The sequence below is a fragment of the Stegastes partitus genome, unplaced genomic scaffold (genome assembly GCF_000690725.1).
Source record: "Stegastes partitus isolate 25-593 unplaced genomic scaffold, Stegastes_partitus-1.0.2 Scaffold368, whole genome shotgun sequence".
Taxonomy (NCBI): Eukaryota; Metazoa; Chordata; class Actinopteri; family Pomacentridae; genus Stegastes; species Stegastes partitus.
Window position 1 is genome coordinate 128,774 of NW_007578099.1, and position 27,554 is coordinate 156,327.

Here is a 27,554-nt window from a genome sequence, read left to right on the forward strand (position 1 = left end):
AACTTCTACATTGCTCTGTTAATCTGTCTTTAAATGAAAGTACTGTTCTTAACTTATCTACAGTGCAGCAGATTAGGTCTTTGAAACTGGTGTTTATACACAAAAAGTCTGTTTTAACCCTATTCAGGACTTTCATGTTGCCATACGTAGAAGGTCTTTTGGGGTCCATTTGACCCCAAGAAAGAATATGTGCAAAATATATATAATATATTCAATATAGGCTTTTACACTATGTTAAACACATTTTCTGATAAGTTGACATATTTTTGTTTCCATATGCATGACAAATGTCCCTCTTTTTATATTTTAAAAAAAAATCTTCAAAAAAAAACAAACAAAAAAAACCTGTCACCTAAACCAAATGGCCTGGGGTCCAAAAGTCCCCGAAAGGCCTGAATAGGGTTAAAATAAATAAATAAAAATTTAAAAAGCAAAATTTTCTGCTTACTTTGCTCCTCTGTGATAGTAAAAGTAATGTTTTTGCAATGTGGACAAAGGTAGTTGCCGCCCTGCAAATGACAGTAAGGAAGCAACCAACTGACTCGTTTTCTTTCTCTTATCTCTGTTTATTGAGGAGAGACATTTTCCCTTGATTTTATTATATTTAAATGAGTAAAACATGTTTTTTAACCTTTCCTGGTTTCCTGGGTGCAACAGTACACAGTGAGTGTGTTGCACTTTTCCTGACTTCCTGGTTGCGAAACACTGCCTCAGTGCTTGTGAATGGAACAGTAATACTATCATATGTTCGCTGGTCGCACTCACAATTCATGGGCGTGACCTTTTACAATTTCCCGGACCGGAAAAATTGCACCTGAACGTAGCGCTCGTAGCCTTGTTGTCGACACCTTGACGATCCTTCGCACCGTGCAGTGTGCGGTTGCGCGCCTGTCTGAACCTTGTATTTGTCGGCCTAGATGTGAGAGGAGCGGCCGCCCTTCCTTCGGTAGGAAACTGACGTAAAGAAACCAGAGCAGGCAGATCCCAGCGTTAATTAAGAGCTTTAATAGCAACATTTTTACTGGAAGTCCGCGTCTTCTCTGGCTCCTGTCACACTCGGTTATCTGCGTTTGGTTGTCGGCAGCTCCGACGGGGAAACTCAGCCACCGAGAGGCTCTGACGAGAGGAAAATAAGGGCAGTGTAGCTGGTTTGGTAAGGTTTACTCATTTCACCCTGCTTCTTTTCCTTATCGCACATGTACATTCCTTTGCTACATTATGTGACCTCAGACATGCTAAGCTAAAGCTCAACAACCCGGTAGCAGAGTGTAAGTGTGGAGTTACAGGTCAAAACATGTTTTTTTTAAAAACAACAAATAAATAAATATGTATTATTTAGGTTTCCCAAAGGCCTGTCTTTCCATCCTAAGTGACCACATAGAGGCTGTAAGGTTGTTCTAACATTACTAATAGCACTCCAAAGTGTGTAGGAGGCAGTAAGTAGGCACAATGAACACACCTTATTGTGCTCTTTGGTGTTTTTTGTTTTCTTTCTCCCACTACTTTGTGGTTATAACATCAGATACAGTTTTGTTGCACACTCTCTCAGTGTTCATGTAGAATCAGCTTCACTAAAGTGGAGCCTACTGTGCTCGATGCAGCTCACATGCAAAGATCTGAAGCCACATCCCTCCCTCTCACACTTCTTTTTTCAGAAATGCCCTGTTTTCATTTGGAGCCTATAATTAGCTCAGCATGTGTGACCTCCCTCATCTTCTTTTCTTTCTCTCTCTCTCTCTCTCTCTCTCTCTCTCTCTCTGTCATGCACACAGTTTCCATCTCTGCATTGGCTAACCTCTGTGCTTTTTTGTTCAGGCATGGCTGATCTGCTGAGGCTGCTGCTCCGGGTGGCTGAGAAAGCTGCTAACGTGGCCCGAGTCTGCAGGCAGGAGGCTCCCCTCTTTCAGCTCCTCGTGCAGGAGAAGACCGGAGACGACAAGAACAAGAAGTTTGTCCAGGACTTCAAGACTCTCGCCGATGTGGTGATTCAGGAGATGATCCGGCACGATGTTGGCTCTCAGGTAGAGGGGAAGACTGGACTGTCAGGATCAGCTAGAGTTAGACCGTGTGTTGAATTTTAACCATCATGTGGTGTTTTGTTTGTGCAGTTCCCAGAGATGGCGGCCTTCATTCACGGAGAAGAGTCTAACAAGTTTGAAAACGGGCTCGGTAATTACGCAACATTACACTTAACACACTACATGTTGAGTCAGCTGGTTCACTACCTCTGCGGAACATCCACAGCAATGAAGAGAGCCACAGCTACACTTTGCATTTACACAAGATTGTGCAGCATGTATAATAATGCACTAATAGACCACAAAAGACTACATCTACACTTATTGCAGCTTATCAAACAGGCCAAATACCTGATAGCCCAGTTTATTTATGATGTCCTGAACAGTAAAAACTCTGTCCATGTGGGATGATACTCTAGCTACGACTTTAACAGCAGTAAAATAAAAATATCCTGACAGCTGTGAGAGAGCTCAGGACTTGCCACGATGTAAAAAATGATTTAACTGAATATAAACTGACTCTGTGTGACAGCTCACCTGTCTGAGGTGGAGAAAAGTGCACAGTAACATCCATCTCTGATTGCAACAGTCTGTTTTGGACTTTAAAGCTATGTTGTTGTTCTGGATGCAGTCATGTATCTGATAAATTACACAGACTGTTAATTTCTTAAGTGAGAGGCACTGATATATTTATATCCTTATCTGTATCAAGTCTTTATTGTATACGTTTCTGGTGGACTCACTCTCCATGTCAGAGATATTTTATAATTACAAATAATTAATGAAGTTAGAGGCGTGTGTAAATACACAAAGCTCTCTTTCTTTTTGGAGACACTTAAACTGATCCTGCACCTGTCTGATGCTTATTAAACTAAAGGCAACAAACTAAATTTCAACTCCTCACACACCTGATGTTATGTCAAAAAGAAGAAACACGTGTTACATCCAGTATTTATGAGTCTTTTTAATCTGAGCTGTTAGTCTCTTTTTTTCATCACAGGAAAGTTTTACTTTTATGGGCATTTTAGTTTGTAACAGATGAAAGTTGGATAGCAAAGTGATTGAGAGAGGTGTTTTGTGATTTTGGCAGCAAGCTGTGTTTTTTACGCTCTGTGATGTTTTTGGAGTAATATCGGTGCTGAAATGTGGAAAAGTCTTCCTCAAATCACTGCACAAAACTTGAAGTACCTTTTCTTGTGTGTGTATGCCTGTTCATGTGAGAGAGTTGGGCCGTGTTGAAAGTGATGGAAATGTCACAGATTGCCATCATGACTTCTACTGAAAAGTGAGCAGGAAGGACAGACGGGAGTGAATGTCTGAAAGGGGCTTAAGAGAAAGCAACTTCTTTCTGAGGACCACATTGGCCATCACTGCACAGTCAGACACATTCACGGCTAGAAGCTCGTCCCTGTGCAGCTTTACTGGACCTTGATGGTGGTAATAAGAAAGACGATTTATCCTGAGGTCAAACCTCGATTTCACATTTGCCAATTATGCATTTGTGTCTGTGTTAGTGCAGCTGACTGCTCAGAATGTGGTGATAGTTGTGAGCTGTAGGAAAATAGATGCCTTTCGTGGTTTAAAAAATATGACTATGCAAAATTAAAGCCCCACCCACATATAAAACGATTTGCTTGTTGCCTGTCGCTCACAAGTGAATAGTCCAGGCTCTTCCCCCCCACAAACATTTTCGAGTGAAAGTGGCTGGCCTACGCTTCAACAGTGACAATTCACCCACGTTTCATTTCTTTTAGTTCACACATAACTTTAACTTTGTAAAATATTTGATAAATGGTGCAGCCAAGTGATTTTGTTGAAGTGGTGGGAACCAGATTCATGGACGTTGAATCCTTGTGGTTAATGTTTGGGGAACTTAATGAGGGCATCGTTTGTCAGTCAGCTGTATCCTTCGCATCACCTCAAAGCTGAGATCAGTTTAACTCATTATCCACCTATTTTGCTGCATTTACTTCACCTGTCATTTATACGTGTCTCAGAATTTATTCCACGGAATCTGGTTGCCAATAATAATCATTTCACCTTTATATAAATAGACTAAATACTATCAGAGCTAAAAATACACTTGGCTTAGTAATCTGTACTTGAATCTATTGGAACATAAAGCCAGTGCATTAATGTGTCACTGTCCAAATATTTACCCCTTGCTGCACCTTGCACTCTGTAAATATTTAAAGTAGTTTGTTGTACAGTTATCAAAGCCTAACTGGCTCTGTGTCACCAGGAGAAAGTGTGACGGTCACAGTTTGCCGTACAGAGGAGGAAACAGCCGCGTTGCTGTCCACGGTGCTTGACGGCGACCACACAGCGGCATCTCTGCTGGCGCGAGCCATTCACCAAGACCCGGCGACCATCGACACCAGCACCGACGGCCTGACAGTTCCGCTCAGCCCCTCTGAGCTCGGCATCTGGATCGACCCCATAGGTGAACGGCTTGCTGTTTGTGTAGAATCTCATTCAAACACCATGCGGGTGAGCAAAGCTGAATGTCGGCATCAGAGCTCAGTTTGTCTCTATTGTCCTGTTTGTTTATTAAGATGCCACCAGCCAGTACATAGAGGGCCGAGAGGAGGTGCTGGAGGAAGGCCGCCTGTCTCCTTCAGGTCTGCACTGTGCGTTGGTTCTGATCGGGGTTTACCTCCGGAGCACCGGCGAGCCCGTCATGGGCGTCATCAACCAGCCGTTTAACCACAAAGATCCAGCAGGAGGAGGGTGAGTTCTCCAACAGAAAACCAACCAGGCAAAATGGGATTACTAATCACCACCACAGAAACATTTCTTCTTCTATCTCTTGTCTTAAACATTCAGCACCTCTGGGCACTTGTGTTTTTTTTAACAGACTCATATCTTGATTTATTGACACTTGGTCAGACTTCACGTCTCTAGATGTGATATGGGCTTGCATTAAAAAGCACATAAATTTCCCAGATTTCTTTAAGAAGGATCTTTGCAATTCATTTATTTACTTTCTCTGGCAGATTTTCTGCAGTGAAGCCTCTTGATTACTAAGCAAATAACAATGATTTCACATTACATACTTTACCTCAAGCTACTGCTGGCTTTATGTTAGTCTGACAGTTTTCACTTCAGATTTGTGTTACAGAAATGTCAACAGTGTGTCTAGTGAATCTGTGCTATATGTACCTTTCTTTTTCATTTTTTTCTTTGCTTCTGGATGTCTTTGTCTTTGCCTTATGTGGCCAGAACTTACACTGTGAGCTCTCAAAGATTTTTTGCGTTGAGATTCAAGGAGAACATTTACTGAATGATGAGGCTGACCAGATACCCCACATGTCAGATCAATCAAGCTGTGTTTAGATGATGGTGAGACTCTTGGATGAAACTCCCAAACCTTGAGAACAACTATTTAAACAAGGTCTTAGTTTTACACTTTTAAAACTTCTAAATTGACTCAGATTTTGGTTGGTAGCTGACAGACGTGTTTGTCTGGCTTTGAAAACTGAAGATAAGAACACTGGCAGCTCAGGGATTGATCTTTCACACAACTTCATGTTAGTGAAGCCAAGCCTGCATTGCAAAGATGTCTTTGACTGTCCTTTGAAGTAAACTATTCTCAATTTTTCTCATTTTTTGGGGATTCTCAGGTGGAGGGGAAAGCATTTCTGGGGCGTGTCCTGCGGCAGCATCAATGTCTGCTCAGTGTCCAGGCCAAAAGACGGACCTGAGTCAGGGGGCCGAGGGCCATCTGTGGTGCTGAGCTCCAGCGAGAAGCAGGTGGTAAAGGAAGCCCTGACCTCACTGTGCGGCTCTGACAAGATGGTCTACGCCTCTGGAGCCGGCTACAAGATCCTGTGTGTCATTCAGGGCCTGGCCGACGCTTACGTTCTCTCAGAGGGAAGCACCTTTAAGTGGGACTCCTGTGCTCCTCACGCTCTGCTCCGAGCCCTCGGAGGGGGAGTCGTGGACTTGAGTAAGACTCTGCAGTCCAACCTTGGGCCACAGGACCACAAGACGGAACTGACCTATCACCAGCCTTACACTGAGTGCAAAGGAGCAGACCGCTGGGCGAATCACGGCGGCCTGGTGGCTTATCGAGACTGTTCTCAGCTCTGCAATGTCATCGGGTGTCTGAAAGGCAAGCTGTAGGTGAAAGAACAGTAGATTTAGTCAGCACAAGCTGAAGCATTTATTGTTGCGTATATTATCGTTTTCATATTTTCTATATTAGTTGAGAAAGAAGAGTGGAAGTAGAAGATGAAATATTTTAATCATAATTGCTATCGTCTTATTTTTAACCATATGCAAGTGTACATATTGCAAAGTAAACATTAGGTCTGGGCTGAATAACATTTGCAAATACTGTTTGATCTGTAGCTGGAGCTGGAGTGGTTACAGAGGCTGTGCATGACCAAGGGAAAATGTAGAGCTACATAAAACTTGAATTAATCTGACTTATTTGAGAACAATAAACAAAAGAAGACTGCTGTGAATCTTAAGCTATCGAGATCCAGGTTTACAGTATTTATTCCAAAAGCAAACTAACATGGAAGGTACAAGATTGTTCCTTTTTTGATTTTTTAAGAAGATCGTGTTTCTCTTTAGTTCTTTGTCATTATAACCATAATTTAAAAAACTGTGCAAAATACAAGTGCCAGTTCCTGATAGTGTCATTGGTTAATAAAATTCAGTGAATTTATGCAATTTGGATGTGGGACGTGACGGCATATACCACAGGGGAACCTTTGCCCTGAATAGTGGATCCCTGGTTCATATCTTATCTTGGGATCACATGCTGCATCTCCGTCCGACCCAAAGCATTGATCAGATTGATGAACCTCCCACATAAGACGGTGCAGTTATCTGCAATTTAAATGTGACAATCCAGCCTCCTCCGAGCAGGTGAAACAAACCAAACATTATTTGTGAATGTTATTTATCGCAGACCTGTGAACCATTTATTATGTGTTGCTGAGATTTGTAACAGTTTCCCTCCATGTTGCATACAGAGAGTTTATCACAGTCTATAGGAGCTAGAGTGCTCACTGCTGGACAGCTGAGGAACACTTCACTGCTAGACGAGAGGTAACGTGGCAGCACAAGAGTGCTTCTGACTGATCCACAAGATTGTTTTAAAGGAGTCTAGATTGTAATTTGCAATTTTTCCACCTTATAAAAGGCTGTAATAAGTGAAGTGAGTGAATCACACTCAGAGCAGTGTGCAAGAATCTGCACCTCTCTGAAACAACTCCTTGTAAGGAGCAGAGGGATACACGTGCCCTGCCCTCTTTTCATGGCCATAGTTAGTTAAAGGTCAGAGAGTGGAAAAGCCATATGAGGTAAAACAGTGACACAGAGAGTCCTTTTACTGTGGGTTTACAGTGAAATGAAATATTAAGCCAGTTTGAAGGATGGGACCTCTGCGGGCTCTCAGGCTGCTCATTGAGATGTTTGCAGTGTGGACCTGTGTAACCTTACTCTAATGTGTATGTTTACACTGTACATGTTTAAAATGCTATAACTTTGATATGCATTGTAATGAAGAAGTCATTTATGTATAATGGGTAGAAAACAGAACAAACATTGTGCATATAGGAAATCATCTTTATTTTGAAAACCAGAGAAAGCAGGGGAAAGAAACCAAACAGTGACATTTTATAACTGTTTGCCAGCCAGGGAACTCGCCTCCTAATTCCCTACAAAAAACCCTGATGATTGTCAGATATTTTTTGCAATACTTCTGCATATTCTGTTAAAAACTTGAAACAACAAAAAAAAACAACTTCTGAAGTGTTGGCTCTTTCATTGACTTCTTGGACTTTGAACTGCTACCTTTAACATGCAGCACTGCACATTCTAAAGTCAAGGACGACATGTGGAAAATAATGCATTATGTTTGACATGGTCACAGCTGTGGGTCCAGTTTCCTAGACAGGGACTGAAGCAGATCTTTAACAGTGTCTGAAAATAAATTAATTCCAAGTTATTTTGTTGATTTCTAATTATCACACTAACATTTTAAATGCAATCCTGCCCAATTGGGAAAAAAACCTGTTTTGGTCCTTATAGCTCTGATTTGGCTGTCACAGAAGAAAACCTTTCTTATATTAAATTGTTTTTACCAGAATAAACTGAATGCAGGACTTGATATACATTCTGAATTTGTTTTGTTTTAAAGGATTTTAAAGGCCATTTTTTCTTACTAACTCAGTCCAAGTCTGGGAAACTGGTCAAATACATATGACAAACTATTTGACACATGAAGAGAAATATGACAAACTTATTGTCCTGCCTAAAGAACCTTAAACAATATTTCTAAAAAGGGCTCCTTCCAAGCTTCTAGACAAAATCCACACTGTGCATTACAATGTCATAACATAGTTCCCGTACTTTCTCCAGAGTGCAATGGTTGTGCAATCAAATGATCTTTTTCAAAAATTTGTCACTCATTAAACATTCAGATTCTACCAAAATAATATCTTAATTTGCAAGTGAGCTGTTAGCTTAGCGAGCTACACCTCCTACTCAGCTGCAGCTGGAGGAGTCTGGTTAGGCTAAATCACTGATGACTGTTCAAAATCCCTCTGATGTTATTACAGTGGTGGGTGTACAAATTAACAAAAGGAAAAAAAAAAAACAATGACCATGGTGCTCATCATGTTTAACTGTCAATATATATATAAACAGCCTTTCTCAAATGCTTTATCACTCCTAACTGCCATATCACTACTTTCACAATCTTCATGTCAGGTGTAAACAATAACAGCTCTTGTTTTCTTTCATTAGGCTAAGATGAAAATTAAAGCGTAATTTCTATGCACAAACCATGTCAACAAACCAAACTACAAAACACAACCAGTTTTCATACTTCGGACCCCTTCATGTTGTTGCGTACAGTGGCGCTGTGTAGATCAAAAGAAAATCAGTTGTTTAGACTTTGATTTAATTTTCAGTGAACCAGTGACCTTGAAATCTGAACCATGTCTAGATTAACCGGAAAAAACATCCTAGTTTATAGTACATGATTGCATAACGGTTGGATCATAAACTTCTTTAATTGCAACCTGTGAGGAGCCACAGAGATGACAACACATACTGGAACAACAGGACAGGAGAAAGATCATTTTTGGATGTAATAACCAGGATGGCTGGAATCAATTCAAATTTTTTTTTTCTTTTTTTAAACTTACTTGTCCTGAGCTGAGTGGCAGTCACAGGTCACAGTCATGGCTTTGAACATGCTCTGAAACATCACAAGTGGCATAAAATGGCACTGAACAAGAAGGAACCTTGATGAAAATGCTGTGAAAATTCAGACGACTGGAACAGTTTTCAGTAGCTGCCTGAACAATCATGCAAATTGACTATGTTGCTGCGGCAACATACATATATATATATATGTATATATATATATATATTATTTATCATCCTATTCAACCAAGGGGTACAGTATAGAACAGACATGAGTACACCCCTGTGCAATATCCAAAGTGTAAAAGTGTATCACTTTATAGTAACTGCATTACTTCTAAGTTGACAAGTACAGTATTTCCTCTAATGAACAATTAAAAACAAATACTTCAGAAAGACTATATTGAAAATACAGGTGATAAAAAGGTCTGTGAACCCCAGAATTTTCTCAATTTTGGACCTATGGGCTGTGTAATGCAACATGGCTCTATATGGACTGATACGGGGAGATTGGTTAACAACTAAAAATCAGTCAGAACACAGTAGCAGCAGCAATCAGGAGGTATTGAATGAACTGTGATACCAATAATCACGGCCGCGGTGGTTGACTACCTACAATGACGTCACGGACAGTGCACTACTGGCACAATCTAGCTCTGAAAAACAGCCAGGTGCTTCAGATTTGGCACAGAGGTCATAAAAGACAGCAGTTTCGGTGACAGCGCAAATGACATTACATAACGTCAATCTCTATGGATAGAGTCCAAGAGAAACCTTTGCTCCACAAAACTGCACCATTTAATTTTGCTAAAACGCATGAAAAGAAACCTGATGAATGCTAGGGGCACATTCTTTGGTCAAATGTGACCGAGATAAATTTGTGTAGTTCAGATGTGGTCCAGCCTGTTTAGCATGAACCTGGTCAGGACTACCACAGTAAGTGCATAGTCCTGACAGTGACGCACAGAAGTGGGAGTTCAATGATACGGTGCTGCATCAGTGCAAAAGGTGTTTGGGAGATGGCATTTATAGATAGCACCATGAATGCCTGTAGACTTACTAAAATGCTGGCTGACAAGATGATTAATTATTCCAGCATGATAACGATCCAAAACACTCTGCCAAAACGACACAAGAGTTACTAAAGGACAAGCAGGACACTACAGCCTGGCCAAGAATGTGTCCTGACTTGAATCCAACAGAACACCTTTGGGGTGTTCAAAGAGAAAGGTAGACAAACACAACCCCTCCAGCAAAGAACTGAAAAAATATCTCTGAAGAATGGCAAAACATCTCTTCAGAAATTTGTGCAACACTGGTGCTCTTCACATCAAGGGGATTTAAGTCTGTCATCGAAAATAAAGGCCGACATACAAAGTAATAGAAAAATAAAAGGTATGAATCCTAATAATGAAAGGTGTATTGCCTTTGGCTGCACTGAGGTTCTGACAGGCCTGTATTTATAATATAGCAGATCTAAACTAGTTAGTTTTTTTATTTGACCAATGACCAAATACCCTACTGTTTAACTTAGAGGTAGTTCAGTTACAGAATAGTGATACAATTTAGAGTCATTTGACATTTAAGTCATATTGCATAGGAAAATACACACTCCTGGTGTACACAGTATCCCTAAAATCAAAATAAAGTAACAGTGCTGATTGAAAACAACACAAATTAGACAGCACTGTGTCTTTACATCCTGGTCAGGCTTGTGTCCACAGTTAATTTAAAAACTACACACATTTAATTGTATGTTCTGATGTAGTAATATCTTTACGAGTTCATTAAAATGTGATAAACATTTTAGTTTCTTCTCTGGATTATGAAAAAAAAAAGCTAATGTTCACTAATTGGGACGAGCCTGTCTGAAATGTTTTCTGAACAGAGTGTACTTAATGACAAACTTCTTTTTTATTGAGTGGTCTTAATGCACAGTGTGATTCTCTGGTATTGGCAACACAAATATGCAAGTGACTGGGCCACATTTCCTGAACAACCCTGACAAGATGTTTTCCTTCTTAGTGGTTCTGTAATATCTACATATTGCCATTTTACAACTAGAAAGTCCCATTGTACATTTTCATTATTCATCAGTTTATAAAGTAAAGTTTCTCTTCTGTAATCGTAACACAAAGAACTTGTTTGTCTTCTCTTGTTGTTTGTGTGCATGCAACCAAAGAAGCACACCATGCCCTGTGATTTGAAGGGGGAAAAAAAGGCCACTTTTCTGCTACTTTACCAACATAATAGTAAATTAAATCTTTAACAATTGTAGATATATAGAGAAATTATCCCGCTGAAAGTAAAAAAAAAAAAAACGCTCTTAATTTCAGTGATTATAATATGCCATGCTTTTGGTAATTTAGATCAGATGTGTTGGATTTGGCTGGTTTGGATTCATTCTAGAAAAATGGTGGGCGAGGCGCAGACGTAAAAGTAGATTCACATGCCACTACTAACAGTAACACTGACAGCGTGAAGCTGCCCAGATCATTATCTTCACTTCTCGATTTCAGCGATCTGTAAATCACATTCCCACTGACTGCAACCCTCAACCGTCACTCTGCCTGGAGCCAATGTCTTGATCTAACCTTATATAAAACATTAACAACAAAAGTGAGAGAACTGAAGTGTTAGAATGAAGTGACTAAATCATGCAATGAAGGATTTGGCAGGAAATTATGAAAAGAAAAACGTGTCATTACAGCATCCCGATAAGGATTTCAATGCCAAGGCTACAGTCGTCTTTAAGACCAAAAAAAAAAAAAAGGTGAAATGAGAGGTAAAGCACCATCGCTGCCACCTCTTCAGCTCTCCTTCAATACTTGTATTCAGTCCACAGGCGCTTCTTCATGAAATGGTCTTTCTCTGCTCTGGCTGATCTGACCGCGGCCTTTTAGCCCCACGAATATTCTCCAGTTCAGATCTTGGCATGCCAACAGGCAGGCGAGAGACAAACATGGCCATTATTCATTGTGTCCCTGTGTTGCTATTTTGATACACTAACAAGTCAACAGACTTCACCTCTGGAAGGGTTTGCGAACCTTCTTCCTCCTTCTGGGGGGTTTGCCACTTTCAGCCCATGTCTCGTTGGACTCTGGCCGGGGACCCCCCGGCATGTAGAAACCTGTTTGAGCCGTGGGAGGCGAGAACGGAGGTGCTCCGGCGCCAGGTGGGTGATGAGGCGGACCTGAGGGGAAGAAGTTTCCATTGGCAGCCATGTCGTTAGGCGGTCCTCCCTTGAAAATTCGATTGAAGAAATCCTGCAAATCGGCAGGGTTGGTTGGACCTGTGGCCTGCTCTGAGGGCGTCCTGAAATGAAAGTTGAAAAGTTCAGCGGTCATTTGTCCTGGAATGTGAAATTAGGCTTTCATAGATGGTCATGTAGCAAAGGAATGCGAGTGCAACAGATTAGAGCCAATTAGGCATGAAACTGTTGTCTATTTTCACAATTATACAAAATTGTGTACAGTATACCTTAAAAAAATAGAAATAGTTCTTTTTGACAACATCAATATCCCTAAAAGACACAGCGTAAGGGGGAGCTCCTCCTATACCATATAAAACAAGATGCTAGTAAAAACATATTTATGTAATGCAGATGGCAAATGATGGCAGATGTGATCAAAAACAAGTTTAGGTATTTACAAACTTTAATTTATTTGTAAGTAAAATGTAGGAAAATTGTGGGGGGTTTTCTCATTAGGATATGTGCTAATTTACATATTCAAATGCTGCAATATGACATAAAAGTTTACATTTTCATAGCACCAAATATCTAAAAGAAAAACTCTGAAGTCTGTCACTGGAGTTTGCTAGTATGGCAGAAATACCAGAAAGGTAAAAACACTAAGAATAACATCTGAGGTTAAATATGGCCTAAATATGGAATAGCAGAATGAAATAGCAAATGTTTATGAACCTATGGAGCCACAACAACAACCCAAGTATGAGGAAAAAATATTAACAGGAGGACTTCTGGTGTCCCTGAGAATCCATTTTGTCCATACTGTGTCCAGATCTTGGCCTACAGGGACGTACCTGTGTCGTGTGGCGTTGCTGTTGTTCTTTGAACCAAAGGAGATGTGATATGGTACACGGTGGGTGTCAGGAGAAATGCCTATTCTTTGGCAACCTGCCCACTCTGAAACATGACAGTATCACAGCAGGTCACATGACTGATGTCAAAAAGTACAACAAAACCACACTGAAGCTTTTCTTGAACCTGTGGGAGCATCAAGAGGGACATTTACTGATAATGAATGAGCTCATGCAAACTACAGGATGAACTATCGGTTTGTTATCATGAGTGGGACAGATAATGTTTAAATAAAAGCCGATCTTCACCTGTAATATCATACACCTTGCCGTCCATACATGCAAAGTATGTGATGCGAAGGCCCAACATGCTGGACTCGGCCCACAGGTCCCCCTCCTCAGCACTGTGGCACCGGTTACATTCAGCACAGAACCGGGCCTCAGCAGGTTCACGATCCATCTCGAATCGCCTGCACACACACGGGTCACGAAGGAAATACAACTGTGGTAAAAGTCGACTACGCAAGACACAACTCGGCTACAGAATGTAAAATACCACATGTTAAACTTGAGACTGAGGAAATGACACTGATGAAGCTCCGTGACGATGATGATGTCGGCTGTGTAGGGACATACTTGTGCTTTCCTTCACACTTGGTACACATCATGGTATTCATGGCTTCCTTCAGGTCATCCTGCAGTTTGGTGAGAAACTCGTTCATGGACTTCGAGAGCTCAGTTGCTGCCATGCGCTTCCTGCGTGGGAACGGAACAGACTAGTTGGTGATACAAGATAACAGGCAATAACTCAATGTGATTACTGCATTTTCTGTGTACTCACAACTCATACTCTCGTCGTGTCTCTGGGTTACTGACAATATCCCAGGCAGCCCTCAGTACTTTGAACGCCTCTCCAGCTCGTGGGTGTTTATTCTTGTCTGGATGGACCTGAAAGAGAACCAACAGAGAAAAAGGTTGCATGAGCAAAGAAAAACTCTGAATTATTTATTAGTCATTACTGCAGGCATCAAATAGAAAAATTTAAGCACATAGCACTTCTTATTTTTGTGCATGTATCGCACACACACCTGGACAGCCAGCTGTCTGTAGGCCTTCTTCAGCTCAGTTTCAGTGGCGTGCACTTCTACACCGAGCACTGTAAAGGGGTCAAGCTCATCCTCTGGTACCTCAGCCAACGCCAGGAGTCTCTCCAGCTCCTGGCCTGGCTGACATTTCCCTGTTCTGCCGGGTGACTCAGGTGTGGATGGTGGTACGTGACCGTCCCTCCTGAAGAGGCTTCGGGCTCTTTCCAGCAGGGACATGACCCTACTCCAAAACCTTGACTCCAGAAAAGCTGTCCAATAGCGTTTACCCCTCTCTCCAACAATGCGGACTAACACACCCTTTGCCCATTGGGAACCCAGAATAGCCAAAGCACAGAAAAGTCTGAAACAAGATAAGGCAGCTGTCTTCACCCACTTCACTGATCTAACAATTTTATCCAGCAGGTCCGCTCCTGTGCATTTCGTGCATTTCAGAATTCGACTAGCATCTGCCTTCATTCCAGGTACATCAGTGATCTTTACAAAGAGCTTCTGGCCAAAGTTGTAAAGTTTCACAACTCCAGTCTCAACTCCAACTCCACAATTGTGAGTTAATGTGACAATAATTTCAATCATCATATGGATGCATGAGATGCACCAGAAGCTCACAGATTCTGAAAGCATCTCCTTGAAAGCTAAGACAAGCTGGTTGCCTGTCCGCCTGCGGCTGCGGTTCTGCTGATGGTGGTGGTGATTGCGTCTGCGGGTCTGCTTGTGCCGACCACCACTTGACATAACGTTGCCTTTTTGAATGGAGGAAAAAGCACTCTGACTGCCCTGCTCTAAAACCGATCCACCGCTCTTCAGTTTGCACCGCCGTCCACTGCCCACGTTCCTCCAGCCAGACTCCCCATTCATCTGCTGCTCCTTTGCAGCTTCATCTTCTTCTTGATTTATAACCTGCGAGTCCTCATGATCTGCCATGTTGTCATTGTCAAACCCATCTGAAACCTCCTCTGTGTCCTCTTTGGCCTCCATGGATCCACAATACTCTGCTTCGCCCATTTCAGAGTCTTGCGCAGTGGCTGGGTTTGGGGTTTCCTGAGATTTAAGATAGGCTGTTTCGTCCTCCTGCTCGCAGTCATCATCAGTCTCTCCGGCCTCCCACTGACCAGAATTGGTCACTGAGGCAGAAACACAATCAGGCATCTCCTCGTCAGTGTCTGCAACATCCTTCTCCTTCTCGGCTGCGTCTTTCTCCATGTTACTTCACAGCTGCTTGATTAAATCGCTGTAAAGTTAGAATCTCATGGGAGATGACTTCCTAAATCCATAGTATGTGGCAACGTGTTCCCCAGACTCTCATAAAAAACTGAGACTGGGGGGTTCCTAACGGTCAGGATTCGGTCCACCATATCAGCAGCCACTTGTAGGTATCAACAGGCTTTTACACGGCTCCCATGATGCACTGGGTCACCTGAAAAGCAAGAGATTTAGGTATGAATCAGTAGTTATTTACATCACCTTCCAAAAACCTGAAATGGGCACAAACTCAAAGATCAGTAGGGATTTTGCTACATTGTTTAAACAGAGGTAGCTATTATTTTAGTATTCTTGGTTGTATTAGGCCATTGTGAAAGGTTAAAAAAAAGAACAGTGGTTTATCAGGTACTTCATTCACCGGAACAGCCAAAAACAGGCATTTAATCAAGACATTTTATTTGTATAACTGTATTTCCCAACAGGGTATCTCGGTGTAAATGGAAACCACAATATAACACAACAGACATGTCACAGAGGTAGCCGTATAACAATCTATACACACATCTCTAAAGAACAGTTGTGCTAATGAACAATTACTTGATTACTCAACAAATCACAAATAATTTTTCTGGATAGTTGATCAGACTAAAGAGGATATCAGCTTTAAGACATTGAAGCACTGAACTATCATTTCAAAACTTAATTGACATATTAATAAATAAAATTGGTGGAAAAAAGCAGTTACTTGCAGCCCTGTGAGCAATTAATTTGCAACAATTGATGGTAAAAGAACAAAAAAAAAGCAGCATTGATTTCACACCGGCCGCTGATACTGCGAACAAAAGGAGATCATTTGTGACTTCATGTTTTGTCAGCAGACTTCATTCGAACTGGATAACAGCAATAGAAGCGTAGAAACTTTCCCCCAAATAAAAGAATGAACCACAAACGATGTCATTCATTAATGGTCAACTTACATGTCATGCAGCTACACGACTTCATTGTCCAGGCGGTGCAGAAGTTAATTACAGACACATCCTAGCTTACTTTAACGTGTAAATGTGCGACACAGACTGCATTCAATTACACTGCTTTGTTGTTTGCTAACTCGGCTAGCTTAAGAGAAACACAGTGCATGTACAACCCGAGCTGAAATAACCAAACGTTTGACGTTTTACAGCAGACAAAAAAGCGGAAAACGGTTCTCACAGGGATCTGTCAGTCTGTCAAACCTTATGTTAACTGTGTTAAAAAGCACCAGATGTTGTCTCGGCGGCTAATGTTAGCAGCAGCCAGGCTGTTAGCAGGAGGAAGCAGCCAAAGCAGAATGACAGACAGGCGCTACAGGGGCTAAAATTAGCTTTCCACTGGATGGCTAACCTGACAATATTTCGGCTAAATAAGGTCTCAGACGAGGTTAAACGACGACACGACAGGTAACTGTGAACGCCTTCGGCTAGCAAGCAGCCAACCCAGGAGCTAACTGTTAGCTAATAACAGTAACGAGCTGGACTAGCTAATATTAACGACTGTCTCCCCTTCCTGTGGGGTCTGACGAGCGGGCTAAGACGTGTTTTGGACGTCGGACGAGTTCAGTAAGTAGGCAGATTATTTTGCGTATTGCATACAAACAAACTAGATGTCATATATACCTCTCAGATATTTGTGTAACCTTGTTTGTTAACTGATAGCCAAGTGTCCGTGTTTTTTTTTGTTTTTTTTTTTTAAGCCACTTCTTCTTCTTCTGCTCCTGTTCCTACTTTCTTCCAGTTTCTTCTTCCTCCTCCAGCTCCTTCGCTGCTTCCTGACGGTCAACACACAACACAGGGACACTACTGCCATCTAATGTTTTAAACGCGGCTGCTGAAGCACAACCAACTTCGAAACACGGTTTATGCTCTTAATAATACATCAAACATTTTTGTTTGATTTTAGTCCAGCCATTCTTTTATTAATCTCAGTGAATCAAACCCAAAAAAACAGTGGACCCTACAGTATGCAATAGAGGTGACTACAGCCCTGTGCAAAACCACTTCAGTGTCAGATATTACAGTAACTGCATCACTTCTAAGTAAAACTAAAAATAAACAGTTTTGATTAAAAAATACAGGCCTCATAACAGGAAGTTAATACAACAAAAGTCAGTCATTCAGTCAGAGTCTATTCTTTTTTTAATTCTTTGTATGTCCAAGTTTATTTTTGTTGACAAACTCAATCCTCTTCTGCATGGAGGATACCATCCATCCATCCATTATCTATACACCGCTGAATCCTCACTAGGGTCGCGGGGGGCTGGAGCCTATCGCAGCTGACTTAAGGAGAATGCAGGGGACACCCTGGACAGGTCACCAGTCTATCACAGGGCTACACTTAGAGACAGACAACCAAGCACACTCACATTCACACCTACGGACAATTTAAAATCACCAATTACCTCAACATGTTTTTGGACTGTGTGGGAGGAAGCCGGAGAACCCGGAGAGAACCCACGCTGCACGGGGAGAACATGCAAACTCCACGCAGACAGATCCCGGGTGTCCTCACCAGGACGCGAACCAGTGACCTTCTAGCTGCGAGGTGACAGTGCTAACCAACGAGACACCTTGCAGCCCTGGATGATACCAGTGTTACACAAAGTTTGGGACAGATGAGACCTTTTTTTTCAGTTACTCTTTGCTGGAGGGGTTGTACATGTTTACCTTTCTCTTTAATATACTCCAAATGTGTTAGGCAACATACTTGACAAGGTCAAAGTTTTCACCTTGTTCTGTGTGCTTTGGATCATTAACATGCTCTTCTGTCAAGCTTGTGCAGACTGGGAATCATTTGTCAACCAGTATTTTGGTCTATCAACAAGCATTCATGGTGCCATCTATAAATATAATCTCCCCGGCACCGTTTGCACTCATGCAGCCTCATATCATCACACTTAAAACCTCCGTTCTTCATTGATGTGACCGTGCATTCACTGTGGTAGTCCTGATCAGGTTCATGGCAAACATGCCAAGCTCCATCTTATCTATAGAATGTATCTTGGACTTTTCTGACCAAAGAATGAATATTCATCAGGCATCCGTTGATGTTCTTTTACAAAGCTTCCACTGCAGTCTTATGCAAAAGTACAAGCAAGCATTTTTATTAGACAATAACTGTAGAGGTTGACATTATATAATGTCCTTCACACTTTCTGAGCTGTCATTGAAAGTCTGATTTCCATTGATAAAAGCTGTGCTAAATCTGGAGCACTTTCCATCTGGTTTTTTTAGAGCTAAATTGTGTGAGTAAGAGGATGGCGACTGATTAGGGGTACTATAGCTCATTTCATACCTCCTGATTACTGCAGCAACTGTGTTTTGAATAATTTTTCAAATTGGCTTATCTTCCTGTGTACTTTACTGTCTCCGTAAAGCCACACAATCTGATTTTTATTTATTTTTTGACAATTCTTTTCCATGATGCAGACATGCCGATATATACAGCCCAGTGAACCAAAAGTGAGAAAATCCTCCTCTTCACAGATCACTTTATAATCATGTTTATTCAGTTAGGCTAATTGCAAAATATAAGTGCAGTAAATTCTGTTTTTAATGATCACAGATTTCCCAACTTCTGTGTCACACATGTGTTTTCACTTTTGTTGCTCAGAGTTTCAATTTTGGGGCCTGTATTTTTAAAATAGTCTGTCTAAAGTTTTTGATTGCTCATAAGAGGAAACTCTGTACTTCAAAACTTAGACAATGTTGACATTTAGGCATGGGTGTTCTCACTTCTGTTGGATATACAATATAGAGTTTACTCATTTGAGCCACACTGCTGTACAGAAGTCCAGATAAGCGTGATGATATGGTCAGGGTCATTGTGTCAGACTCTATATATTTCTTTACATTGTGATGTCTATGTGCTTGTGGCCATGCAGTGAGATAGCACACAACAAATAAATAAGCTGTTAATGCTTCCTCATGTCCCTCTGGTTTGTTTTTGGAACTCACCATATTCATCTTTTATTGTGTTTTGTTGTTTCTGGAGCCTGGCATACCAAAAACTGCAAGTGAATGATAGGTGCACAAAAAGATATCCCACATGCAGTCACTCTGCATGTAGCAGGCAACAAGAAACAGAGAGAAACTAAGGATTTCAAATGCTGATCCTGGGTGTGTGTGGACAGAAGACTGAGCTTGATGTACCAGCAACAGCAACTGATATTGCTGGTGATTTTGTCATCTTAATTGTGTGACTTGTTCCTTTAAATCTGCAAAGAAATATTATAGCAGCATTTAAAAAGTGCAGGAGTTTCACCTGTAGCCTACTCTCAGAATAATTTACGACCACCCACCTCCTACATGAAATGAGAAGGGGGGGAAAAAACAGAAAAATCCACATCTGTCACATCAGTTTATTGTTCTCTATATCAGTCTGCATAGTGTTGGTGTGGTGACTACTTGTTTGGGGGGTCTTTGACGTGGCAAAAGTCTGGGAACCCCCCAAAGCTTCTGCATAAAGGACTAATCTTGAAGACGCAGAGGGTTAATTTCAAGCCCCCACCACCACCACCCACATCTCCAATTTGAAAGCCGCCTCTCTACCGGGAGAGGAAGGCTCTTTTTCGGTCAGATGGCGTGCTGCAGTCCGCCCCCGTCATTCTCCAGCCCACACAGACAGCAAAAAGGCAGCCAGCAACCAATACGGTGCGCCGGAGGAGGATTTCTGCCAGTGATTTCAGACGAGGTACGATACGCAAAGGGGATTTACTACGCCAATCTGCGCCGGGGAAGCTGTCGGCAGTAGGTAAGAGGGTAAGAAACCAACAGCATAATAACTGCGATGTGTCTTTGAACAGGGTGTTCTCCTCAAACATCTGGCTCAGGAGTAGTTGCCTCCAGTCGATGTTTTTTTTTTTTTTTTTTGAACTGCAGTCTTGTGCTCCAAGTGATTGTACTTTATTTAAGTCTACATTTAACGCGGTTTAGTCTGAGCGATCAAGTGAATTAGTTTTATTTCTCTGTCAGTTTCACTCCGGGAGGACCGACCCGTGACATCGGTGGTTGGAGAAGCACCTTTGCGTAATTACGCCGGTTTCCTCTCTACACATCCGTCTGCCTGACCTGAACAAGGTAAGAACGGTCTATGTACACTCATCCATTTACTCATGTAAAGGCTCGCCTGAGAAATACACAGATTTGTTTGTGTATGGAGAAACCTATTCTGCTCCAAAGCATGCATAAACTTCCTATACACATAGTTTGTTTGATAGACTGTATGGTTCTTATTCATTCTTGATCAAGCATTTGGAAACAGGTAAACTAGGTGTGGTCCAGATGGCAAAGTCTTTATCTAAGTAAATAACTGGTACAGGATTTCTCCACCTGCAGGTTCATGTGTTTCCTTTCTCCTGCCTAAACTTTCCAGTGCTGTGTGCCATGTCTCTGCCACGCACACTTGGGGAGTTGCAGCTGTACCGGGTGCTGCAGAGGGCCAACCTGCTGGCCTATTATGAAACCTTTATCCAGCAGGGTGGCGACGACGTGCAACAGCTCTGTGAGGCAGCGGAGGAGGAGTTTCTGGAGATCATGGCACTAGTTGGCATGGCCACCAAGCCACTGCATGTGCGTAGGCTGCAGAAGGCCCTCCGAGACTGGGCGGCGAACCCTGCCCTTTTCAGCCAGCCTGTCGCTAACGTTCCTCTCGGGGGCATCCCGCTGTTCAAAGTTGATGGGACGAGCCCAAGTGGATCAGCGGGTGGGCCCAGGAAGTCTGTGAGCAATGGGCAGCCGGGATCCCCCTGTGAAAGAGAGGATCGGGCGTGTCTTACTCCAATGCACAGTGGGAGTCCAAGAAGCCCCTGCTCTCAGGCCTCTCCGCAACCACCAGACACACACTACAGGGAAAAACTGTCACCCATGGACCCACACTGGCTCAGCCCAGAGCCTGATGGGAACTGCAATTTGACTTCTGCATCTGGAATAGAGGAGGAGCCGCCCAGCCCGCCACTGCTGTCAACATGTCCTCCTGGTCCCTCCACATCTCCGAGCCCGTCTGCGTCTTTTGCCCCGGCGACCCTGTCGGCCTGGCCAGGAGGGCAGCTGGATGGGGAGACAGCGAGGGCGGTGGTGGAGAGCGTGGAGAGGCTCCTCAGGACCCTGCCTAGGTCAGACCCCGCAGAGGTGAAAACTCTGCTGAGGCTGAACAAGAAGATGGCAAAGACTGTAGGGCACATCTTCAGAATGGGGTCCCAGGATGTGAACAAGGAAGAGGAGATCCGGAAATACAGTCTCATTTATGGACGCTTTGACTCCAAGAGGAGAGAAGGCAAGCAGCTCACACACCATGAGGTAAAAGCATCAAAGACGAGAGCAGAGATGATTCATACCCACTATGACCCATTGGTAAAGTTCAGATTATAAACCAGACGGCAGGCTGTAATCATTAGTTAGTATTAAAAAAAATCATTTTCAAAGAACGATGAGCAATTTCTTTGTCATTTTCACTGTTTCCATCCCTCCTTCATTTAGTGTTTGTCATCCTCAGTTGATCATCAATGAAGCTGCAGCCCAGTTCTGCATGCGCGACAATGCCCTTCTGCTGAGACGGGTGGAGCTCTTCTCTTTGGCTCGGCAGGTGGCGAGAAAATGTGCCTACACCTCCACACTAAAGCATGCAAGGTGAGTGATCAGTTCACCGGCAACCGATGACCAACGCACCTCACACCTGCCTCAGTCTCAAGACCCAAGCTGTTAGACAATTAGAAACGCCTGATACAGAGTCAAGGTGTCACATGAAGCCACATGTGAAATAAATATGAATGAAGTCATTTTATAGCTTGTGTTTAGCGTATTCCACATATACCAGGTGGTTTCTGTGAGTCATCTGCCCACCAGTGGATTCATTTTCAGAATGAACCTGGTTCAGATCACAGAGGGAATTAAACTCCAACCTCTGCAGTGTTAGTTTAATGAAATAACTTTGGAGCCACACAAGAAAACATAAATACCGAATGTATTCATTAATCTGCACTGAACATTTTCCTGTATTCTCATGATGGCAAACATTAGAATGTTTTTGAACATATGCCTCAGAGTGAGTCAGCAGCAATCCAGTATTTTAGTAATTATAATATCAGAAGTTCAGTATCAGAATATATTAGGTTTCATTAATATTTCAAATGTCCATGTTCAGTAGTATCTGAATTCTAGACACTATTTTAAGAAAATTCTATTGTGATTATGTAGATGGTTAAAAATCCCACCAAATACATGAATACTGAGACAAAAGTTCACCTTTTGCTCATTATCACAATTAGGTATTCACAACAGACACCCTCATATGTTATATTTACATTTAAATAATTCTTATAAATGTAAGGTTTAGTGATAAATTAGCTTACTAACTTGAAATATGTCCCAGATCAAGTTGAATAAAAGTTGTGTTCAGTGGGACTTCTTCTCTGTTTCACAACATTGTCTTGATTTGATGAATTAATTCACACCTTCAGGTCTTCTTCTTTGCATGGAGTTAGACCCTGCACCATGGTTTTTAATTATTTTTTTCCTCAAAGGTCAAGTATAACCTTTCCCACTCAGTTGCCTCCATTGTTTTTCTCCTGCAGGACAAATGCAGATGAGAACAGCATACTGTCCCCAAAGAGAGCGAGACATGAGGTGAGTGCTGCTGCCACCAATTAATAAATCCCATCTGGCCAAAGTTCAGGTCATCAGTCAGTTATTTGAAGCGGTTCATCAGCCCTGAACTGACCGTGTGCTTGTATGCATTGCTTTAGATAATCGTACCTGAGAGCGTGTCGTCGCTTCTTGGGGTAGAGGGATCCGAGGGCTTGACTCAGAGGGCAGACGATGACAGCTTATCTGCAGAAAGCCTGGACGGTGTATCACATGGTAAAAAAAAAAAAAAATTAAAAATTCAGATCAATGTCATAAAAAAGTAATAAAACAAAGAGTTTTTCACGCTGAGCTCTGAAAGTTTCCATATTAGATCTTCATTAGACATTCTCCCTGCCTGTTTCTGTGAGAACAAAGTGTCTGAAGACGTCATTTAAACCCAGATCTGTCTGTCGTGTTAGACATGGGCTCACAGTGCAACCAGTCTCCGTCCCCCCGTCCACACACTGACACCTCCAACCCCGCCAGCTGGAGTCGCCATCTCATACAGCAAACGCTAATGGACGAAGGGCTGCGATTGGCTCGGATGGTGTCACACGATCGGGCGGGAAAGATCAGCCTAGGGTCAGATGGAACTCACTCCACAGGTGACTTCTCAAATAATGATTTACCAGTATTATGTGCTTTATAATGGACAAAATAAAAGTTTATTTTATGATGTTTGCCAATCTGTGTGCGGGTTAAAGGAATAATATGGGAAATACTCACTTTCATGAAGAGAGTTAGATCGGTTATACTCTCATATCATATCTCAGTACTCATATCTGTGCGGGAAATGTGGATTTACCAGCAGCAGACAGTTAGTTAAGCTACTGGAAACAAGGGGAATGGTAGCAAAATGTATCTACTAGCGCCGCTACATTCAATTAATTAACATGTCATTTGTTTAGTCCCCAGAAAAACTACACTTTGCCTTTATTTGAGTTTTCTGCATTAACATTTCTTGGCTTCCGCCTTTAAATTAAACAAATGAGATTGAACAATTAGTGAACTTTAGAGGTGCTGTTAGATGGATTTCCATTAAACCAGGCTAGCTGTTTCCACCTGTATCCAGTCTTTATACTAAGCTAAGCCAACTGTCTGCTGGCAAAAGCTTCATATTTAGACATGAGATATGAGAGGGTTATCGTCTTTCTATTGAATTTGCTGCCAAAAGAAAAGAAAAATAATCAAATTTCCCAAAAAGTCAAACTGCTGTTTGGACTTGGAAGTAGATGGAGGGATCACAGAGAGGGAGATGATGTTGGGGTTGAATGGAAAATGACAGACAGAGACTCCCTAACCTCTCTTAACAATGAATATTTTATAGCTCTACAGTTTGAACCGTAGTGAGTCACAATCTCTTCGAGGTGACGCCTCCCACCATGCACAGCTGAACTTCACCAGACTGTAAATTAGAGAGCATAGAAGTTAGAAGGGGGAAACAGAAGGAGGTGGAGAGTGATATATAGAGAGGAAAAAAGAGTGAGAGGAGGAGGGGAGAGAGGAGGAGATGGGGTGTTACACTGTTATAGCACTTCTTTAATACCCTGTTACTGTAGCGTGTTTTTTTTTTGTTGTTTTTTTTTTTTCCTGATGCATCACAGCTTCTAGCAGGAAAAAAAAAAAAAAGAAGAAAAAAAGCAAGTGATATGGGCAAGTTAGTCGTTCTGGGCTGTGATAGCCAGTCGAAAGAGATGAAGCGAGGAGAAGGAAGCCAGCAAAGACATGAGGGGGCGGGGAGGGAGGGAGGAGATGGGGTGTTACACTGTTATAGCACTTCTTTAATACCCTGTTACTGTAGCGTGTTTTTTTTTGTTGTTTTTTTTTTTCCTGATGCATCNAGGGGAGGGGGGGTAGGAAGTACTCTGTGGGCGGCAGAGTCGGACCCCCCCTCTCAGCAGCGACTGACGTCAGAGTGTGTTAGGTGCGTGGGCTGAAGGGCGGGATGGATGGGGCGTGGGGGCGAAGGAGTGGGAGGTAATTGGAGGGGCGTTGCATTGACTCACCAAGCGACAGTGTACAAAAATAAAACCTGTGGGCAGGGAAATGGCACAGTCTTTTTTATACATCTTCTCCCTCTACCAAAAGGACTGCGGAAATAACAAAAAAAAAATGACATATGTTTCATCTCTGGCGTCGCTCTCCCTCACTTTGTCATGCCTTTTCTCTCTCTCTCTCTCTGTATCTCTCTATCTCATCCAAGTTTCCTCCTTGTGTCTCACTCATTAATCAGAACTTTCTCTCACTTCCTCTCAACGTCACTGTTTTTCTGCCATAACTTATCTTCCGTTGACGTTTTTATCTAGTCAGGATGTCGGTTCACATGTGTCACGTTAACACAGACAGAAAATCCTGAAGCTGATAATCTAACCACTTGTTCTCTTGCAGATATTTTACTGAAGCTGTGCTGTTGACATTTGTGTTATTAAAAAATAGAATTGTTCAGAATTACTGCATGTTGTTAAAACACATGAACGCAGGGATTTTAAAGGAGCAAATAAACAAATTAATAGCCAATAAATGGATAATTTATTGTCTCGTGAATGCCAAAGAAACACTTAAACATTAAGAAACTGCTGTAAAATGTTATACGCAGAGGTGGGAAAAGTACACAAAGTTCCTTTACAAGTTGTGTTTATTCACAGCTCCAATGATGCACATGAGTGTAATTGTTCTGTCGCAAATACACAGTGAACATCAACTTTTGCTTGATTTCTTTTCTGTCTTGCTCACTTGATTTGCTGACTTCATCAGTGCCTTATCAGCAGCCAAAAAAAAAATCATTAAACTCTGCAATACTGGAGACAGTTTGTTATTCAACAGCTTGGGTTGGTCATATAAACCATGATGACTTCACTCCATGTGGGAGAGTTTCTTGCTGAATTCCCCAAACTATTATTCAAAGATTCTAAAACACTAGTTGCATCTTGATTACTGCGCTTCTTCACTGATATTCATTTGACACCTCAGTATAATAGCTGCCTGCGTCATCACTGTAATGCTGTTTTCAGTTAATTTGCCATTAAACAGCAGCGTTAAACGAAACTGTGGATTTTATAGTGCTGCTAAGTTGATCCATTCATGCCCCAATAACCAGCTGCTTCAGTCTGGAATTGCTTTTAAGTGCTCACTGCTCTTTATACACTTTCCATTGGTTCTCTTGCTACTATTTGTTCATTCAGTGACTCCTAAATTTCTTCATGTATCAGGTCTTATCTTCAAATTTGCATCTCTCCACAGACCATGACAGTAAAGTGGAGAGGCAGAGCTCGATAACAGCGATCAGGAGCAGTAGCCCTTGTGTCACCAAAGATGACTCCAACCATCGGGGGAAATGAAACCCTCACTGGGCAATCAAGGAACTTGTGCTCGGTCCTGCCAGTGAACTCCACTCAGAGACTTTGACGTCTGATGGAGAAAAGACTCTTTCTGGACAAAAGACTACAAAATCAATACATTAAATGTGAGACTTTACCAGCGACTGATACCGTGAATCTGCAGTGGCTTCGAAACCTTCAAGTTGTGAACGAAGCTCAAAATGTTCTCTTTTTATTTTATATTCAGTAAATACATAAGGGAAACACTGTTTTGTTTTATTGTTTAAACACGTGGACAGATTTTAGCCAACAGGGGAAAAAAATGACTGATTTCTTTTGTTGTGCGCGTTGCCATGTGGTGGAAGTGCCACCTGCTTCAGAATAAATAGTCTCGACACAGCAGGGGGCACTGCAACTTTGGAAACTGACTTGCTCAAGTTCCTCCACACTGAGCAACACACTGTAGAGGAAACGTTTATGTAGAAGAGAGACTTTAATCAACATTTTTGGCAAGTTACAGTGTAATGACGGTATGATTACGTCCTGTGACGTTCCTCATCCTCAGGAAACACATGGATGTTCTGGTTATGAACAGAGGTTAGTGCGGTACAGACGGAAAAAGTCAGACATGAGTGATGTTTGTGTCGTAGTTTTTTGAAAAAAGAAAAAAAAAAGAGCATTTTTGGCATGTGTTGATCTAGATTCCAGCGAGCATGCGCACAAACACCAACATCAGGGTCAGAGGCCTTTTTTTTTGTCCTTTGCTGCATCATCTTATCTCCTGTTGGATCTGAAACAGGCTGAGATATCTGCAATGTAAAGCCGCCGGTCTTCATCATCCACTCGCTCTTTCTGTTGCACAAACGGCTGATGTGGTGTTTATAAGAGATAATATTTCAGGCTTCTGTAAGAGGCACTTCATTATCTTTGATTATGTGAAAATGTACTCAGAACGCCTTTTTTCTAAACTGAGTGGCGCTGAATAGACGGTGAAGTCAAGGTTCAGGGGCAGCTACAGTGTCTTGCTCAAAGGCCAGCAGTGAAGACGCT

General features: G+C 42.0%; 3 protein-coding genes across 5 annotated transcripts; 2 read left to right on the plus strand and 1 right to left on the minus strand.

Moving 5' to 3' along the window:
- Window positions 1-846: 846 nt before the first annotated feature.
- On the plus strand, window positions 847-7,763 carry inpp1 (inositol polyphosphate-1-phosphatase). Its single transcript, XM_008284665.1, has 6 exons — window positions 847-1,153; window positions 1,816-2,021; window positions 2,109-2,169; window positions 4,261-4,461; window positions 4,574-4,748; window positions 5,642-7,763. Exons 2-6 carry the CDS (start codon window positions 1,818-1,820, stop codon window positions 6,141-6,143), a joined length of 1,143 nt encoding a protein of 380 aa, XP_008282887.1. The 5' UTR covers window positions 847-1,153; window positions 1,816-1,817; the 3' UTR covers window positions 6,144-7,763.
- On the minus strand, window positions 7,585-16,641 carry dnajc14 (DnaJ (Hsp40) homolog, subfamily C, member 14). The gene is made up of 7 exons (XM_008284664.1): window positions 16,510-16,641; window positions 14,315-15,746; window positions 14,068-14,174; window positions 13,863-13,982; window positions 13,536-13,696; window positions 13,230-13,332; window positions 7,585-12,500 (listed from the first exon to the last, which is right to left on the minus strand). The coding sequence occupies exons 2-7, from the start codon at window positions 15,530-15,532 to the stop codon at window positions 12,209-12,211; spliced, it is 2,001 nt and encodes a 666-aa protein (XP_008282886.1). The 5' UTR covers window positions 15,533-15,746; window positions 16,510-16,641; the 3' UTR covers window positions 7,585-12,208.
- Window positions 16,642-20,233: 3,592 nt separating this feature from the next.
- Window positions 20,234-26,768, plus strand: nab2 (NGFI-A binding protein 2 (EGR1 binding protein 2)). 3 transcript variants are annotated; one of them, XM_008284668.1, is made up of 8 exons: window positions 20,234-20,325; window positions 20,539-20,643; window positions 20,902-21,861; window positions 22,058-22,191; window positions 23,136-23,187; window positions 23,307-23,421; window positions 23,607-23,792; window positions 26,428-26,768. In XM_008284668.1, the coding sequence occupies exons 3-8, from the start codon at window positions 20,950-20,952 to the stop codon at window positions 26,523-26,525; spliced, it is 1,497 nt and encodes a 498-aa protein (XP_008282890.1). In that variant the 5' UTR covers window positions 20,234-20,325; window positions 20,539-20,643; window positions 20,902-20,949; the 3' UTR covers window positions 26,526-26,768. The 3 variants fall into 3 exon arrangements, with proteins under 3 accessions (XP_008282890.1, XP_008282888.1, XP_008282891.1); XM_008284666.1 differs by having other exon boundaries at window positions 20,939-21,861; XM_008284669.1 differs by having other exon boundaries at window positions 20,253-20,317; window positions 20,939-21,861.
- The last annotated feature ends 786 nt before the right edge of the window (window positions 26,769-27,554 follow it).

What these genes read in the sequence shown, in the direction of transcription:
- nab2 (XM_008284668.1), top strand. Translation starts at nt 20,950, where the DNA reads ATGTCTCTGCCACGCACACTTGGGGAGTTGCAGCTGTACCGGGTGCTG. An exon ending in TCCACACTAAAGCATGCAAG is followed by an intron (nt 22,192 to 23,135) that starts GTGAGTGATCAG and finishes TTTCTCCTGCAG; the next exon opens with GACAAATGCAGATGAGAACA. An exon ending in AGATGGAACTCACTCCACAG is followed by an intron (nt 23,793 to 26,427) that starts GTGACTTCTCAA and finishes ATCTCTCCACAG; the next exon opens with ACCATGACAGTAAAGTGGAG.
- inpp1 (XM_008284665.1), top strand. Translation starts at nt 1,818, where the DNA reads ATGGCTGATCTGCTGAGGCTGCTGCTCCGGGTGGCTGAGAAAGCTGCT. An exon ending in GGCACGATGTTGGCTCTCAG is followed by an intron (nt 2,022 to 2,108) that starts GTAGAGGGGAAG and finishes TTGTTTGTGCAG; the next exon opens with TTCCCAGAGATGGCGGCCTT. An exon ending in AAAGATCCAGCAGGAGGAGG is followed by an intron (nt 4,749 to 5,641) that starts GTGAGTTCTCCA and finishes GGGGATTCTCAG; the next exon opens with GTGGAGGGGAAAGCATTTCT.
- dnajc14 (XM_008284664.1), bottom strand. Translation starts at nt 15,532, where the DNA reads ATGGAGAAAGACGCAGCCGAGAAGGAGAAGGATGTTGCAGACACTGAC. An exon ending in CAAGGTGTATGATATTACAG is followed by an intron (nt 13,333 to 13,535) that starts GTGAAGATCGGC and finishes GTCATGTTTCAG; the next exon opens with AGTGGGCAGGTTGCCAAAGA. An exon ending in AGCAACGCCACACGACACAG is followed by an intron (nt 12,501 to 13,229) that starts GTACGTCCCTGT and finishes CTTTCATTTCAG; the next exon opens with GACGCCCTCAGAGCAGGCCA.